This window comes from Centruroides vittatus, unplaced genomic scaffold (assembly GCF_030686945.1).
Source record: "Centruroides vittatus isolate TY-2023 unplaced genomic scaffold, ASM3068694v2 contig_1450, whole genome shotgun sequence".
NCBI classification, from domain to species: domain Eukaryota; kingdom Metazoa; phylum Arthropoda; class Arachnida; order Scorpiones; family Buthidae; genus Centruroides; species Centruroides vittatus.
In genome coordinates this window covers 899,512-918,419 of record NW_027120902.1, presented here as the reverse complement: position 1 = coordinate 918,419, position 18,908 = coordinate 899,512, and the positions used below count along the sequence as shown (strand labels likewise).

Genomic DNA, 18,908 nt, shown 5'->3' with positions numbered 1-18,908 from the left:
GGCAGATCTGGTATGCGGGCAATCGTTTTTCGTGTTCGAGAGTAAAATCTATAAACAGTTAAAAGGTGTCCCGATGGGCAGCCCAATGTCTGGTCTGCTGTGTGAATTGGTGGTAAGAAGAATGGAGCGCATCACACTGATCAACTTCAAGGAAGACATAATCTTGTACAGAAGATATGTGGATGATGTGCTTGTCATATGGAAGAACCACGCAAGGATACACCAATTCTTAAATGCCATGAATTCCAACGATCATGGCCTACGGCTAAACTTGGAGCAACTTAGTGGCGACGAATTACATTTTTTGGACATTGGTATTACATTTAAGAACGGAGCAATAAACACGAAAGTTTATATAAAGCCTACACACGACCCGCTATATATACCGTCAACATCCAATGATCCTATTACCTATAAACTCTCAGCATTTAGAGCGTTAATTAGAAGAGCGTTTCAATATTGCTCTAACATAATGGATACGATGCGGGAACTGGAGAGAATCAGGCAAGTGGCCAAGATGCTGGGATATGGTCCAAGAACAGTTGAACGTTTGATTGCAGCGTACAAGAGTCCTAATAAAAACAAGAAAAAACGAGATCTTACAAACGGCATCACGAAATTCACGTATAATAAGCGTCTATCCTCTGTTATGGAGTGTATTGCGAGCCACAGGAACAGCAATATTGTGTACAAAAGAGCTCCCTCGATATATAAATTACTAAGAAACGACAAGGAAGAAATTAAACGGAGTGAGCAGCCGGGGGTGTACTCGATACCGTACAGCAACGACCAACTAGGGATAGAGAAAGAATACATCGGGGTTACGACGAGAAGCCTAACTAAAAGACTTAAGGAACACAGATATGATGTGACGAAAAGTAAATGCACAACAACATTAGCAAAAATGGCGCAGACGGAGGGATCCGTTGTTAAATGGGAAGAAGCCAAAATCATAACACCTGTCCATTCGCCGACACTTGCAGCGACAACCGAAAAATGTGAAATTTGTAAGTCCAGCTTAACCAAAAAATGCTTAAATTACAAAGATGCGACCATTTTACCATCAGCTTGGAAGTTTCTAATTAAAAAAGTCACAAGAACACATTAACTAGGCGCAAATGATTGCCTATAGATATATAGATATTGCTATGTTTACATGTACCATTGGCATGTTTTATTTTATTTATTTTGTTTTATTTATTTTCTATGTTATTTATATTACATTTGGTTTACGTAGTTGAGCGCGTGAGTTCTATTGTAATCTATTTCAATTTTGAACGGGTTGTTCGAAATAGTATTCGAATATAGTTAACCTGATGATGGCCAGTGGAGTGGCCGAAAACGTTTGTTTTTTATGATTAAATTTAAATTTATAGTTCTCAGCATAAAGGTGTGTGTGTCTTACAGTTAAATAGAGTCTGAGTGAGAGTAGGAAAAGAGTAAATCAGGTACACCATCAAATGCTGATATTTTCAACTTCCATTACTGGCCAGAAATGGGCTATCTGGTACAAAAGTCAAACTTTTTGAAATGGAACATAGCATGTTTTATTTCAGATTCAGATTAAAACTCAAACTCAAGAAACTAAGATAGTTTTAATATAAAGCTAAAATAAGTAATATTTGCCAGATATAATCACATATTTTGAAAACCACTAAAAGGGGGTTTATAGGCAAATAAAGCCCTTCCCTTCATTTTAAAAGTAGTGTACAGATAGTCTGAGATACCTTGTATGTATATAAATGACCAAATATATAAAGCAGGATTTTATTGGGTTTGATTGTTTAAATGTTTTAATACACCATTATTTAACTGATGAAAATAACTAATAATTTTTGTTTTATTTTAGGATTTCATGTTCTTTGAGAAAAGTGGAAACAAAGAAAGTGATTCCCCTGGAATGTTCTAAAATTTGAAAATAAATCTGTACACTCAGATGGAAGATCTGTTTACATATTCTGAAAATTGTAATAGTAAATGACAATGATTTGGCTTTGTTATTCATAACAAATCTTTTAATATATGCAATTTATAACAATGTGGTAGCTACATATGATAAGTTTTAGATGCAAATTTATTTTTAGTATGGATTATTTGTGTTACATAAGTTGTTAAAATATATAATAAGCAGCTTAAAATTAACAATATTTGCTGGATATAATCAGTCACTTTTATAACCACTTAAAAGGAGTTATTGTGTGAATAAACTGAATGTCCTTTGAATTTGACTCTCTCTCAAGTTTCTAAATTACTCAGTATCGAACATTGTTACCGTGATTGATTCAAAGTCCAAAATATCGGCGTAGGGTCTGTTGCAGATTGTATCTTACCTAAGAGGGATCGTCGAGAATTCCGATCCGAAATGCATTTAAATAAAATATCTGAGAATTAATTGTCTTCTGAATAATTCTTAAACTCGGATGAGTGTCAAATTTGAAGGATATAACATTTTGGTTTATTTGTCCAAAAAACCCCTTTTAAGTGGTTATAAAAGTTTTAAAATATAGTTTTTTGAAGTATGTTTTTCTCTTTTTGTTGAAAATGAAGCAGTAAACTTGTAATGCAGGAATATAATTCAAATTTATAAAGAAAAATATCAGTCTCAAATTTATAAAGAATATGAGAGATTATAAAGTTTATAATTTAATTTTGGAAAACTTTAATGATATGCATTCAATTATGAAAGCAAAACAGTAAAATTTTCCTTTAACTTATTTGTTGTAATAATCGAAAAAATTATTAGTAAAATTTAAATTTTTAAAAATAATTCATGATTTTTAAATGCTGCATTATTAAGAGTAAAAATCTTTTTACAATTTCTCTTTACACGATTAAAAATTATTTGCTATATCAATATAGGTTTTTTTTCAAGATTTCAAAAGCATTTAAATTTTACTTTTCTGTCATTATACTGATATTAATTTAAGTATGTAGTTTAATCCAAACCAAAATAAATATTTATACATTTGTGAATTGAGAAAAATTCAAATCATATATTTTTATAAATTTGGGACTTGATATTTTTATTGTGTAATTTATCTATATATTCCTGAAACTCAATATAGACTGTGATAATTATAAATATTTATTTGTGTTCTAAATGCTTTAGTTATTGATAATTTTGAAGAGGCCACTTCATAAAAATATTGTAAAATTTCACAAGAAAAATTCTAATTCTATATTTGCTAAATTATTGTTGCATTCATAAAAGTTTCTGAGGACTGTTACATTGTATTAAAATAACTAATAACAATTGTTGCCTTTCAGAAACAACTTTTATGAACCCAATAATTGTTGAAAGAATATTATGTTGTTAATTGCTACTAAATATTTTGAAATTATAGTGTTGTAAATTAAATACATTCCAAATTTTAATTAAATGATAAACAAAATTTAGTAAAAGTCTAAGATATAGTGTGGAATATAAAAATATTTTTCAATGTAATCAAATTGTCTATGGTAATTCATATGTATATTTAACAATGCCACAAATAAATTTTGGAACTTTATGGGTTGTTTTATTTTTAATAATCAACTATAAATTATCTTTTATCAATTTACATTGAAATAATTCTTCGAAGATATTCAAAAATTCCGGTTTAACTTGATTGGTCGTTATTTCTTGTCCCAGTTCTTTGGTAAGTGATGTTACTTCTTTATTTGGGATTCCACAAGGAATAATATGCTTGAACCATTCTAAATCTGTGTTACAGTTTAATGCAAGTCCATGAGTTGTCACGTATCTACTTCCATGAACACCTAAACCACAAAAATATAATGTTAATATAACAGACTCAAAGTATTTTATTAACTTATATAACTACTGTTATTGAGAAATTCCAAATTTACATTAAAAAAAATACATTACGGAAAAGAATTTAATTTTATCCAAAACACTTGGAGCCCTACTGTAATTATATATTTAAAAAGACATTTATTGTCTAGAAAATAAATTAATGAATTTTTGAAATTTTAGCAAGTGTTCTACAAACTTAAATGTTTAACTTTACATTTCATTGTGTAAAAATAAACTAATAAATGCAATTAACTTGACAAAAAAAGTTTTATTTTCACATGTTTTAGATTAAATTCTTAAAAATAACCTCTTTCCATAATGTTATGAATGTAGGGGAAAATATTTGAACATAAGAATTGAGTTTTTCCCCTCTCAAATGAAGATTTGACTCGAGTGTTATATCCTCAATCTCCACAGAAAAAAATTTAATGCATGTTTTATATTGTACAAAAATTATGATTATGTAGTTTTTCAGATATGTTTTGAAGAATGAAACCTGACATTATCCATGTCAAACCACTTGGGAAAATTCCCAAGATCCAAATTAGAGTCAAATTTGGATCCTCTAACAGTGACTGGTGTCTCTACTGCTTCAACCATTTAGTTGTTAGCATTCTTTTATAAGACATTGCTCAAATTTTACTTGCATTTTTTTAAATACCACATTTAAAAGATGTAATGTTAAATAATATATATATATTTTTTTCTATGTTTGACTTTTTGTACTCTGTGGGGACTAAGATGGCCTTTTTTCCCATATCCATCACAGATTTAGCCAGCTCACAATGGAGGCAGCCCTGTTGTTAAGGGTGGTGCCCGAGGTATCTAGGACAGACCGCCCATGAAAAATCCCCAAGATTTTTTGCCTGCCTGTCGAGGTCCCCCAAAACAGTAGGCTGAAGCCTTAACTGCCTCATCTGCTCATCCACCCATCAAAGTATCATATAAATGTAGAATTAAACATAAAAGGATAAGAAATGCTAGATTTGAGTGTTAAATCCACACAATAATATTAACTACAGGGCAATTCATTGGGACCGAACACTTATGTGGAATATCGCAAATTGTGAATGGAACAATTCTTTATTTCACAATACCAAGGTATGTTTTACATTACAAGTTATTCAAATGTGACTGTGCAGTCACGACTTATTGAACAAAAGAAGCATTCGGTCCCAAACAACTCACCCTAATATAACAAAAATAATATTGATTAAATTTAAAATTCTATTCAAAAATGTTTTGCAATATTCTATAAAAGCTTATTAAAAATTTATTTGATATATTTTTTAAATTCACTGATTAAAATAAATGGATTTTAGTATTTATAGTTGCATTATTGAATTTGAATCATTTATTTATTAGAAAATATTTTGTCAGAATAACTCCAAAAAATATAATTTAAATTTGCTTAAATGTAATTTTATGAGAGAATTTAGAGAATATTTTAATATAAATTTTTGATGAATATGTTATTTTAAGTATAAGATATTTATTGTGATGATTTCTCTAAGATACAGTGTACAGTATATAACCACGGTGGCCAAACTGTGGCTCTTGAGTCACATGCGGCTCTTTTCTAGTATACTTGTGGCTCACTGCAAGATACTTAAATTTATACCAAATTTGTTTTTATTTTATTTTTGCTTTTATTATTTTTTATGTACGATTCCTGGATAATATAAAATAAATAATATATTGTTTGAAATAAAAAAGTCAAAATATGGCAATGTTATACATTATTTATTGAAAAATAAATGTAATATTTATTAAATATCATAATACGTAAAAACATTAATAGAAAAAAATAATTATAATGCTTATTTATCCAAATCAACATTAAAAATGAATATATAATGAATAACAATTTCTATAACGTTAATAGTTTTGAAATTTATATTTCCTTATTGACAATTGAAACTAGGAAACGTTTTAGCATTTTTTGGTTTTTAAATTTAGATTATGCTACTTAATACGGCAATTATAATTTATTTATTATTAAAAAAATTATATTGTATTATAAAACATAATATAAAATGAAATAATAGCTAAAGTGTTGTTTTTTTTTATAAATATTTAAATGAATTGCTGTGGAAAAATATGTATATATGTATATGCGGCTCTTCAACGAATTCTGTTTTCAATATATGGCTCAAGTTCTAAAGAGTCTGGCCACCCCTGGTATATAACATATATATAATCTCCCTATGGAAAATAAACCCTTAATTATATTTCTATCAAATTATTTTTCAGATAAAGGAATGCATTTTGTTAAATCAGCTTTTTGTTTTGTAATAAATCTAAAAATAGATTGTTTATCAGATAACTGAAAATGATATCAGATTTATCATAAAAAAATCAATTTACTAAAATTCCTCTAATAAATATTCTATTTTTGCTTGGATTTATTTTAATTATGTTATTTAATCAAAGATTTATGCTTACCATCTATAAATGCTTAAAATTTGTTTATTTTTCAAATACTAATATGACTACTTATTCTGATGACATATTTATTCACTTTAAAAAAACAACTTTTATAATAAAAAATGGCTTATATTTTATTATTTTAAAAAATCCCAGAGGATGCATAACATATTTGTAACTTGCAGTAAAAAAGCATTCCATTTACTATTGTTTTGCATTATGCATTGAATAATTTTAAATACATATAAGATTTTATCTTTGTAACTAGATTACTTTTATGGAATAACAACATGCTACTTTCTTTGAGCTTGCATATTAATCTAAAATATACAGGGTTATTACAAATGATTCATCAGATTTCAAGCTACTGTACTTCCAACATTAATTGATACATTAAAAGAACTAGAAACTAAAAGTTTGTGTTATAGGACTACAGATGTTCTGTGTGTGTTCCTTTGGTAACATGACATGTCCAAGTGGTATCCAGTTCACCCCAAGCATTGTAGCATATTTCCCTAGATGGTCATAATTGCAGCAGTAATGCAGTCTCAGAGCTCTACCAAAGATGTGGGCAATGGCAGCACGTAAACCATGTCCTTTAAATGTCCCAATGGAAAAAAATCTTAGTGTGAGGTCCAGAGATCTGGGAGGCATCTGTACAGCAACATCCAATCCAGTAGTGTGGGAGTACTAAAAAGGCCTTTTTAATTGTACTCGTCATGGTTTGGCCAGGCCCACAATGGGGATGGATAGATGAGGAAATAATTGAAAATTTTGTCATTAAATTTAAATGGGATTAATAGATTATTTTTAATAAATAAATCTTTTCAAATTTAATTAGCTTAGCAGCAAGTTTTAATAATAAGTTTTTTTATAGAAATGTTTTGTACATGTTATGAAAGGTCACCACATCAGATTTGATTGCATTTGAACTGTTAAATATCTCTAGACAGCATCGAGTAGGGCTACTTTAATTACAATCACCCAGTATATTGTACAATTTAAGAAAGAATAAATAGGTTTAATGTTTTAAGAGAGTTATAACACTAATACATACTATGCATAGAAATTCATATTGTTGAATCAACTGATAAAACAAATTCATTAATGTTTATATACAAAATAAACTTTATGGAAATTCTGTAAATTGGACATTATATAAAGGTGATTCAACATTTGTCCAGAATTTCAGTAATGATGATGAAACTATGTTACATAGTCCCAATACTATGTTTTTTTTTCTATGTATTTCCATTGTGGTGTTCGTAACAAGAGGTACACGATCCCGCGAGCGAAATGGTACAAAATAAAACTTAATACAAAGTAGTTTTATTCTCTCTGAACAGGTTCTTTACATAGGATCCCAACTTTACAACTTCCAGAATTTATATATATATAGGCATTAAATGTTTGTCCTCAAAAACAGTTATCTTGCACACACGCGACAATCTGACGAGGACCGTATTCACTTACACTAACTTATACTAACTTAAAACTAAAAGAAATTGGAAGAATAGAAGAAATAAGGAAAGATAAGAAAAGTAGTAGAAATACCCGGGTTTCTTTGCGATGTGTCTTTTGGTGGGGAACAACTTCGGATCTCTCTCTTTTGTTACGTTTGTAGCCCTTTTCCTTATAGATCTTTCGTCTATAATCTTTTTCTTTCAGACTGAGTCGTCTTTCCTCGATGATCTCTCTCTGCACTTTATCCTCTTAGATCACCCTTCTCCCTTTCTGGAGCACTCCTTTTCAGCTCCTACCTCTTCGGGATTCCAACCCAGACTGGCACTCTTTCTGTCTGTTTTGCTTCAGGGCCTCACTCCCTCTTTTGTTCTTACTATTGAGGGAAAGATAATCCTCCCCCAAGGGCAAAGAGTTAGACAAAGAGAGTTCTAGGAAGAGTTAGACAAAAGAAAGTTCTAGAAAGAGTTAGACAAAGAAAGTTCTAGAAAGAGTTAGACAAAGGAACAAAGAAAATCTAAGACTAATTCAATATAAAATATACAAAATATACAATATCATGGCCGACGGCCACATACGCCCCCCTCATAAGAGTCACACTCCGTAGTGCAATCTACGGTAGTTGACTTTACATCTACGCGTATTATAGGGGTGTTGCGGCGTTTTTTCTTTATCATCTTCAGTACACCTTTCACCGGCACCCTCGTTCTCGACCTCTTCCACATCCTGTGTGGGTGAATTTAGTACGGGTCTTCTCCTGGGTAACCATGTCCGTATGTAATCAGTGGGATCTTCATCTTCTTCCTCATCTCTTACGGGTGACTCTCTTCTCTTCACATACTGAGGGTTCCTCCTCCTACCTTCTTTATATATTGGAGCATAACACGGTTCGATCCGGTCGGTGTGTACCACCCATCTCTCATCTTGGCGGTTACTGCCAAGTTCAACAGTTACAGGACCCAACACTCGTACTATTCTATATGGGCCCAAGTACTTTGGAGAAAATTTTCCGGTGCTCTTTCTCCTCCCTCTCCGGAGTAACCATACCCGCTGCCCTTCTTCCCATAATTTTTCCTTCCTACCCTCGTTTTCTCTTCCCCTATTTTTTAGGTTACGTTGCCTTCCTAATTCATATGCAACTTTCCTGATGTCTTCCCTTCCGATATGACCCTTAAAGTTTTCCCTCGTCTTCCTTAAGAACTCTCCATCTCCTTGTGATTCCACTACTTTACTCCAGAGTTCTTTATTCTCTCTTACATTATTATTCACCTTCTCGGCCCTATTGCTATTAACGTTCATCCGTGATAAAGTATCCGCCACCTTATTGCGCTTCCCTTTTATGTGACTTATTTGAACATTACAGTCCACTATCTTCGCTGACCACCTCATTAACCTTTTATTGTGGTTTCTCATGTTACCTATAGTATCATTTGCATAATCATCGTACACACCTTTACTTCCCCCATTACTGCTTGCACTTTCCTCCATTGCCCTTCTCACACTACTGATTATTTCATACATTCTCCCGAGTATATCCATTCCCAAGATACCGTCGTATTCTGTGTGTCCAGGAAGCTGCATGCATGCTACGGTTATCTTGGATGCCTTATCCCTATATCCCACCTCGGTGTACAAAACTCTCTCACATTCTGTTACTTCGCCATTTATGCCTCTTATCCCTAAAAATTCACCCTCAATAGTTGCCCTAGCTATGTCTTGTCTGGAGATACGTTTCATTACCGTGGAACTCAAGACTGACCTTTCGGCTCCCGTATCTATAAGAAAGCACAGTCTAATACCCTCAACTTCACCATTAATTAGTGGAAGACCTTTTCGTGACTTAAAAGCTTTGTCGGCCAGCTTAATTCTTACACAAGGAGCGCTATGCCGGCCTGTATGGCACTCCTTTATCAGGTTAACCGATTCCCTTTTACGTTTTGGACAGTTACGGGCAAAATGGCTAGCATCACCACATACGTAACATCTTTTATCATTCACCCTCCTATCCTGATTCCCTTTATCCAATATCTTATTCACTGCTTCTACTAATGATTCGATTTTCTTTTCCAACCCTTTAATTTTTTCCTCATTTTTATTATCCTGAATTCTTGGATCTTCCCATCTTTCGGCACCCATGGCAGATTGTTCCCCAATGTTCAAATTTACCCCTCTTTGTTCGAACCTGCCACCACACACTATTTCTATTTTTTCCTCTCCTTCCGCTACCTCGAAAGCTTCTTCCAGAGTTTTTGGCGCTCTCCTTAGAACGTTGGCCTTAAGGTTCCCCCTCAATCCCTTTATAAATCGCTCCAAGATTATATCATCACACAGTACGCTTATTTTATTATTTTCCCTGGTAGCCCGTGCCAGTAACGTCTTTGTACGGATCGTGAAGTCCGTTACGGACTCGCTATGCCCTTGCTTCAAACTTAACAACTTATCTACGAAGTCCTTTTCTGCAGCCTCTCTCTTCCCAAAACATTTTATTAAATCACATTTTATCTCCTTGTATTTTCCAGGGTATTGCTCTACCAAACATAAGAATGTGGCCAATGGTTCACCTTTTAACCGCGACTGCAGTACCGCTACCTTGACCTCGTCATTCCATCCGGCCAACTTAGCTATATTTTCTATTGTCTGGAAAAACTGCTTAATGTTGACCGTATCACCCTGCGTTCCAGAGAACATAGGGATCATGCCCAAGAATCCTGTAACGACTAACGGTGGGCTCGGATCGAAACCTTCACCAGAATTCGAGCTCCCCACTTGGTTGTTCGTGGCCATTACAATACGTATATATACAAATAAGATAGACTAAAATTACAATGGGATATTACAAGGAGAAAGATATACGACAAAATGTCTTCGTGTTACAGTTGGGATCCTGTCGCGGACGCCATTTGTGGTGTTCGTAACAAGAGGTACACGATCCCGCGAGCGAAATGGTACAAAATAAAACTTAATACAAAGTAGTTTTATTCTCTCTGAACAGGTTCTTTACATAGGATCCCAACTTTACAACTTCTAGAATTTTATATATACAGGAATTAAAAGTTTGTCCTCAAAAAACAGTTATCTTGCACACACGCGACAATCTGACGAGGACCGTATTCACTTACACTAACTTATACTAACTTAAAACTAAAAGAAATTGGAAGAATAGAAGAAATAAGGAAAGATAAGAAAAGTAGTAGAAATACCCGGGTTTCTTTGCGATGTGTCTTTTGGTGGGGAACAACTTCGGATCTCTCTCTTTTGTTACGTTTGTAGCCCTTTTCCTTATAGATCTTTCGTCTATAATCTTTTTCTTTCAGACTGAGTCGTCTTTCCTCGATGATCTCTCTCTGCACTTTATCCTCTTAGATCACCCTTCTCCCTTTCTGGAGCACTCCTTTTCAGCTCCTACCTCTTCGGGATTCCAACCCAGACTGGCACTCTTTCTGTCTGTTTTGCTTCAGGGCCTCACTCCCTCTTTTGTTCTTACTATTGAGGGAAAGATAATCCTCCCCCAAGGGCAAAAAGTTAGACAAAGAGAGTTCTAGGAAGAGTTAGACAAAAGAAAGTTCTACAAAGAGTTAGACAAAGAAAGTTCTAGAAAGAGTTAGACAAAGGAACAAAGAAAATCTAAGACTAATTCAATATAAAATATACAAAATATACAATATTCATGGCGATGTATTTCCATCCTCATGTCGGCACCTCTCCCATCATTTTGGCAATGATTTCCATGCCTACAGAATAGAAGTCTTTTGGCTGGTGCCAGAAATATTTCAGCATTCAGGTTGAATCTTGTTTCCCAAAGGGCCAAACAGGTGATAATTGCAATGTGACAGATCTGGACTGTGGACCGGATGATCCAGAATTTATTGATTACCTCTACCATGTGTAGGGCTGTGCTCTGACACCAATCAAAAGACTTTTATTCTGCAGGCATAGCAATCATTGCCAAAATGAAAGTCAATGTGTGGAGGAGGAATACATAGGAAGAAAACAAAAACTGGGGCTATGTAACACACATGGTTCTGCACAATTACTGTAATCTCAGAAGTTAAACTGCCCCACATGTATAGTACTTCTAAATGGGGAAGAAAATGTGTTTGTAAACATTAAAAATTTGTAATGTTTAATATTTATACACCTACACAGACACAGACACACACACACACACAAAAGTACATTTATTAATGGAAATCCCAAACAATTTTTTTAGAATTTCATAATATATATGTGTAATCATTAATAAAAATTTATGAACAAATTCTTACCAACTTAACTCTATTAACCCATTATATTTGACATTATATCAGTTACTGCTCACAAATTATTTAAATATTTAACTTCAAAAACTTTTTTTAATTACATATTTGAAATTGAGCACTATTTTTATAGCAGAATCTGAATTATACCATTTTACATTTCATTCATTCTCATTAATTTCTGTAAAGAAAGGCACAAAATTTTATTTTTGTGGCTCACTAGCATCATCTGAATAAAGAATTCAGTGCTCAATTTCAAATATGTAATTAAAAAAAAGTTTTTGAAGTTAAATATTTAAATAATTTGTGAGCAGTAACTTCAAAAACTTTTTTTTAATTACATATTTGAAATTGAGCACTGAATTCTTTATTCAGATGATGCTAGTGAGCCACAAAAATAAAATTTTGTGCCTTTCTTTACAGAAATTAATGAGAATGAATGAAATGTAAAATGGTATAATTCAGATTCTGCTATAAAAATAGGCAATCAAATATGCTATTTCAAAATAAGTGTGCAAAAATTAAAGAAAATATAATTTTTTCTAATTTTTTTTACAGAGACTATAGTTTATTTAATATTAAAAATTTCAATTGCAATTTATTTTCAAAAACAAGTCAAATTATAATTATTCGACATTAATGGTCTGGATCTATTGGCAAAGTTTAACTATATTCTTCTGGGGCATCTTATACACATATTTCTTAAGTAGATATCCGCATAATTCATTAAAAGATTATCCTTTGTTAACTTTTTAGCCTAAATATTTTTGACTTGGACTAAATTTTAAGTTCAAAAATGAATCAGGATAAATGTATTTTATTCTCCTTACACTATTGTTAATATAACCATATACAACATATATGTAGCTGAAATTTCATGATATGATTTAGTGATTTTTCAACAATATAAACAATGATTGTTTACAAGAATATTTGCAGGTTTTTCACATAGTATAAACTTCAAAATCAATATTTCAAGTAAAAAATACAATTAACATAAACAACACAATTTTATTATTATTTCTGCCCTGTGGACACTAAGAGGGCCTTTTTATCAAGCCTATCATGGGTTCGGTCAGGCCCACAATGAGGCAGTTGGGTGGTGAGTGATAATCTTCCATACCAGAATATAAATCACACAGACCTTCCACTCCGCTACACAAAAAGACCTACAACAAAAAAAATGATGCACTGAATAAAACAAATGCATATTTTTCTACACTTCAACTTTATGAAAAGTGCTCTAACCACTTTAGCCAATTGAATATTATGAATATAAAAAGACTGGTTATGATGGTAGATGGCTGAGGAGACTAAGATGTTTGTCTCCTACAGTGGTGACCTGGATTCAATCTAGGTCAGATTTTGAGGAATTTTTAATGGTCTGGATATGCTGGGATTCATCATTTTCCATCCTTTTCCTTGTATTCGTATTTGATTTTTATGAAAAATATGCTAGAACACTAACAAATTGACCAGAATTACAAAAAAAGAATGTATTCAAAAGCTGTGACATAGATAGGATGTTTTCAGAATCTGCAATTCTGTATTAGCATAATTTTATTTTTAGAAATAGAAAAAAAGTCATCTGTTAAATATTTTACTTCATAACTATAAAAACAGTTTCTAAAATTGAAATCATGAAAAATTGAATTATTATTATGATATAGTTCTGCATAAAATCAAACTTTTTGACAAATAAATAAGTCTAAATAAAAAAAAACTATTACCTTTCAGATTTATATTTAAAATACTGAATATTATTTTATTGTCATGTCGGAAGTGAAAGTTAGTCGTCATTTGTCTTACATAAATTTTTATGAGTTTTATTGTTTATATTTCTCAAAATAGAAGCTATTTCTTGCAATTTGCTGCATTGTCTTGAAAATTTTTGAATAATATCATAAGCTAAAGTCGGTCTGAATAAAAGTCTTAAAACTTGGTAATAAAGTCTCTATTGGTTTTGTTGAAATATTTTGTTTAGAAGAAAATATAGTTATTTGTTTCAATTATTTAACTTATAATTAAATGCTTCTTAAGAAAAAGAATTAAATGTTTTGTAACAAAATGAATGATCTTTAACCATTTATTTAAAACATAAAACAATGTTTATGTAATAAATCACGGGCTAATTAGGTTTTAAACAGAAAAGTTATTTAGTTTAGTTTGTCGTTTAAAATCTGTTCTTTAGCCAGTTTTAAATGATTAACAGATTAACTGTTCCCTCAGACAAGTTAGAATCATTTTTTTTATATTTTATTTACTATTACTAGTTTTTAATGATATCGGGACCATTTAGTAGTATGCAATCAAGTATCATCCAAGCATTGTTTTGTCATCACTAGGGTTTATAGAAGATTTTCAGCAGCAGCCAATTAATATTGCAGGTTGATTGTCTAAATTTTTTCCATGAAGAACACTGCAATAATTTTGTTAAGTTTATCATATGATGTTGAATTTTGAACTTAGTTATACACAGTAAACTTAACATTTGTTGCCTTCTTAATTAAACACGAAGACTATTGGTGTTACTTTAAACCTGACAACCAGTCAAAAGTGTAAAAATCACTAAATGTTAACATAGATACAGCATACAGGCTTTCACAAATACTTCTAGCAGATCAATTAATTTTGGCATTTCTAATAACTTCAGCTACATTGTTCTGTACTAAACTGTAAAATAGAACATTCTATAATACAAAATTTGTTCAATCATAGGCATTGTTGTGCATTTAATCGACACTATTTCAGCTTTTAAGTAAAGTCAGCTAATCTCTGTAAATCTTAATTAAACTGGTCTCACAAAATTTAAGAATCTGTAAAATTTTCCTGATTTTCCAATGTAAATTCAAACATTCAGAATGTTTGAATTATTTATTAGTTTTAAACATTTTATGGCTTCATCTTTTCAAATTATATAATACAGTAGACCCCCCTATAACACAGGTTCATATAAGATGAATTTGTATAACACGGTGCAAAAATTGTGATCGTGTTCGTATAACACAGTAAAAGAATGAGACAGATTGTTGTGGCTGACTCGTGTCTCAACAGGATTGGTCGAATCTGGACCAATACTGGACACTGCCCAAACTGTTGAGTTTAAACGAGCAGCAGACCTACTAAAAAACATTTATTATTCAATGGCCATAAAAATTATATTTCTATTAACGATGTCTCCAAAGTTCAGCAAATTTTTCACAGAAAGAATAACTTATCAGGAAACACATCCGCTGTTCGACGAGCTGCTCTGCGACGAAAACAAGCATAAGCAATGGCGTCTTCAAACGGTGCACACTCGGTAAGTAATCCTACAATTTTTTATTTATAGCATAGTTTATATGGGTTATTCCCAAAAAATTATACGTGTTTTGGAAATGTTCAAGTCAAATTAGTCTAGAATCGATTAATTTTATGGAAGAAAACATTTCAAACAGTCGTACCCTCTAAACTGCACAAGTGCCGGGCTGTAAATGGTTCATGTATCTGTAAAATCTAAGTGACTCATATCTATCTAAATGGCTCATGTATCTACCATGTTATAGGGGGGGGTTACTGTATAATTGTGTGTGTGTGTGTGTGTGTGTTTCAACATGATGAAACAATAAAAATTATACCTATAGCAGCAATTTTTCTATCTTCAATCCAAACTCCTGTATGAACAGAGGTGCTTGCTTTCAAACCAAACTTCTTACATAACCTTATACACCACATTTCTAATTTCTGTATATACCATTTCATACTTTTCCTATTATTAAAATCTCCAAGATATAAAACAGGATAAGCAACTAATTGTCCAGGGCCATGGAAAGTTATTAATCCTCCTCTATTAGTAACCACATAATCTGCTCCCAAACTTCTCAGCCTCTTCTCATCCTCATCATTATACTCTTTTCTTATCCCAATGGTATAAACAGGTAAATGTTCACATAAAAATAAATAATTATTCCTTGAAGTGTTCGTTTTTAACGAATTTAATAATTGCTTACAAGCGTTATTTTGTAATTGAAGCGCTTTATCAAAACTAATGCGTCCCAAATCACGTAAAATAACATTAACATTGAACATGTCGTCCTACCGATAATATTCATAATTTACTCTAGTCTCCGTCAGATGGCGCTACTGTAGTATCCTTTCATAAATTTCTGAAATAAAAATAATAATAATATTTTCTCCAAAAATAAATATTAAAAAAGTATTTTAAATTATATAACATTAGTAATTAAATTAAATTAAAATAATAGAATATTTCTGTAATACCAAGTATTAAAAATAGAATTAATCAGTAATATTTAATTATATAATTTGTATTAATGAATATGTTTATTAAAATATATAATTATGGCGGTTATTAATGACCGAAATGCGTTAATGTCCTTCGAGAGTTTATTAAATGAGAATAACTGAATGAAAAAACTAAAGAAACGAATAAAAAAAAATTCTGGTCTTTGTGCGTGTTTCAATTTCATTACAAGATTGAATTTTTGTATCCAAACATGGCCAAATATTTTTTATTTATTTAAAATAATAATGTATGAGTGCCCGTAGACAACCAAGACATTGCCAGCCTTTTCGTTTGAAAATTGGGGAAAGAACTGTCAAAGTAATTACAGGAGGAAATAAAAGAATTTTTGGTATCTTTAAATAGGCCAAGTTATTTTATTCCATTTATTTGTTGTATTTATTTAATGTTTACATTTTATACTGTAATCCTTCATTAAAAGTAACTATCAAATTCAAATTAATAATATTAGAAATACAGGGATTGTTTTATGGAAGTTTTTTTTTAACTCCTTCCGCCCTGTAGGCACTAAGATGGCTTTTTCAGAAAGCCCATTATGAATTCAGCCGGGTCCACAACAGGGCAGCTGGATAGTGAAGGAGGAGCCGACATATCCGAACGGACTACCTCTGAAAAAAATCTAGTTTTATGGAAGATTACATTCACCATAATCACGACTTGATGAAAAGACCCTCTTAATGCCCACAGGTGAGAAAGAGTAAAAAAATCGGGTTGTTTATGTTAACTGTATTTTTTATATAAAAGCATTGATTTTGAAGTTCATACTACATGAAAAACCTGCAATTATTCTTGTATACAAATCTTATATATTCTTGAAAAATTAATAAATCACAATTCCTTTCTTTTCCAAAATTATAAAATTATATAAAGTATCGATTCATAAATCAAATACAGTCAAACCTGTTTTTGTGCGGGGGATAGGGACCGCATAAAAGAAAATGCATTTAAAAAAATCGCGCGAAACTTCACGAGTGGCTATAAAAAATAGTTTTCGCAACACAATTAAAAAAATATATTTTTATGCGGTGAATAGGGACCGCATAAAAAAAGTCTCACGTAGAAAATAACTCGAAACCGTACGAAATAACTAGGAATTGCTTTTTTAACTCCTTGGACCTTTTTCTGCAACACCTAATGGGGAAAAAATCCTCTAAGAATATTAATTTTTATATTAATTAATTATTTCCACTTAAATACGAATCTAACATTAAAAAGTTAAAAATAATCGTTAAATAATGATTTTATTTGATAAATATAGCTGCAGGAAGTGTTATTTCATTTAACAAGGGGTGAAATTTCACACCAGCAGTCTAAAGCTGGAGGGGATCTAACTTACCGCATCTGTTCAAATATAACATAATATTTATGGTTTTTATGCTATTAAAATAAGAGGGGACCGAAATAAACGTATGAGAAAAAAATTTTACTGAATAAAAAATGAAAAAACCTGCTGATGTCATAGAAAACAACCAATAGAGTTTTTAAAAATTTTACAGGAGTCAATTATGTTCCAATTTGATTGAAATTTTCATATACCGCACAAAAAAAAATCGCACAAATAAAAATCGCACAGAAAAAGACCGCACAAAAACAGGTTTAACTGTATTTGGATAATCGGGTGGCAATGGCGATAAATGTATTAGTTTGTCTTTCTCGCTTCTTACACTGGGATTCGAGTCTGGGTCTACTCAAGTAAATAATATTCTTGAGTGGATTAACTAGAATGTGTCGGGTTCAATTCCTTATATTCTTCTGCTCCATTGTGTGTCCGATCGAATTCAAGATGGGTAAATTACAAAGATCCTCTTTAGTGGTTGCAGGACGAAAAGAGTCAAAAATGAGAAGGGAATGATCACATTAAGACATTTTACAATGGATTAAAATATTTAGTAAATAACATTATATAACTGAAATTTGCTTTCATTTATTTCTTCTACATTTGTTATTCGTTAATATATAGCACTATTTGCCAAAGTTTTGACATCTGTGTACCCACCCTTTCCAGTGACGTGTTATCCTATGGACAAAAAGGACAATTGTCTCGGACCCCCACCAACCGGGGACTCCACACCAATCTTTTATAAACTCATTACTGTACTAAGAATATCGAAATTTAAATTTAGGCCATATCTGAGGACCGTAGATTGCTGGTGTGGTACAGACGGAGAGTGCACTGGCACAGCACAGAAGTCGCATTAAAAAACGAACGAGGATACAGTAGAGGTATTCTCTCAAAATTCACCCGAACAAAAATGTTTGAAATCAACACAGTACATGGGGCCCCATAAATCTATAACACGCCACTGTCCCTTCTTACATTTTCGTAAGTACCGAGTACCAAGTATCTTCTTGTCAAAAATATCTTTTGCAAACTACCCAAATACAGCACTTATCACAACTTGAGTATGAGAATTTATACGAAATAACTTTTCTCAGGAGGTAGGTACTACACATATTGCACACAAAAATTACAAGTACTCCCAAAGACCTTTCACGCACCTCCGGGAATGCGCGTACCATACTTTGGGAATACCCTGATCTATAGAAAAAATTCATTTCACGACTAAAAAAAATAACTAAAAATTGGATGAGAATTGAATTCAATCTTCTATTTATTGCCAGAATAATGTGTTTATTTGAATTTAAATTTATTATAATATAATTC

General features: G+C 31.7%; 2 protein-coding genes across 5 annotated transcripts in view; one reads left to right on the top strand and one right to left on the bottom strand.

Annotated features, from left to right (window-relative positions):
- Positions 1 to 2,691, top strand: part of LOC136968358 (phospholipid scramblase 2-like) — a 30,900-nt gene extending 28,209 nt beyond the window's left edge. For all 4 annotated transcript variants that reach the window (XM_067262368.1, XM_067262370.1, XM_067262367.1 and 1 more), the window contains exon 8: positions 1,850 to 2,691. In XM_067262368.1, coding sequence (XP_067118469.1) covers positions 1,850 to 1,909 — 60 coding nt within the window. In that variant the 3' untranslated portion in view covers positions 1,910 to 2,691. The remainder of the gene's footprint in view (positions 1 to 1,849) is intronic.
- Positions 2,692 to 3,492: 801 nt separating this feature from the next.
- Positions 3,493 to 16,043, bottom strand: Lipt2 (Lipoyl(octanoyl) transferase 2). Its single transcript, XM_067262374.1, has 2 exons — positions 15,558 to 16,043; positions 3,493 to 3,759 (listed from the first exon to the last, which is right to left on the bottom strand). The coding sequence occupies exons 1-2, from the start codon at positions 16,006 to 16,008 to the stop codon at positions 3,536 to 3,538; spliced, it is 675 nt and encodes a 224-aa protein (XP_067118475.1). The 5' UTR covers positions 16,009 to 16,043; the 3' UTR covers positions 3,493 to 3,535.
- Positions 16,044 to 18,908: the final 2,865 nt, after the last annotated feature.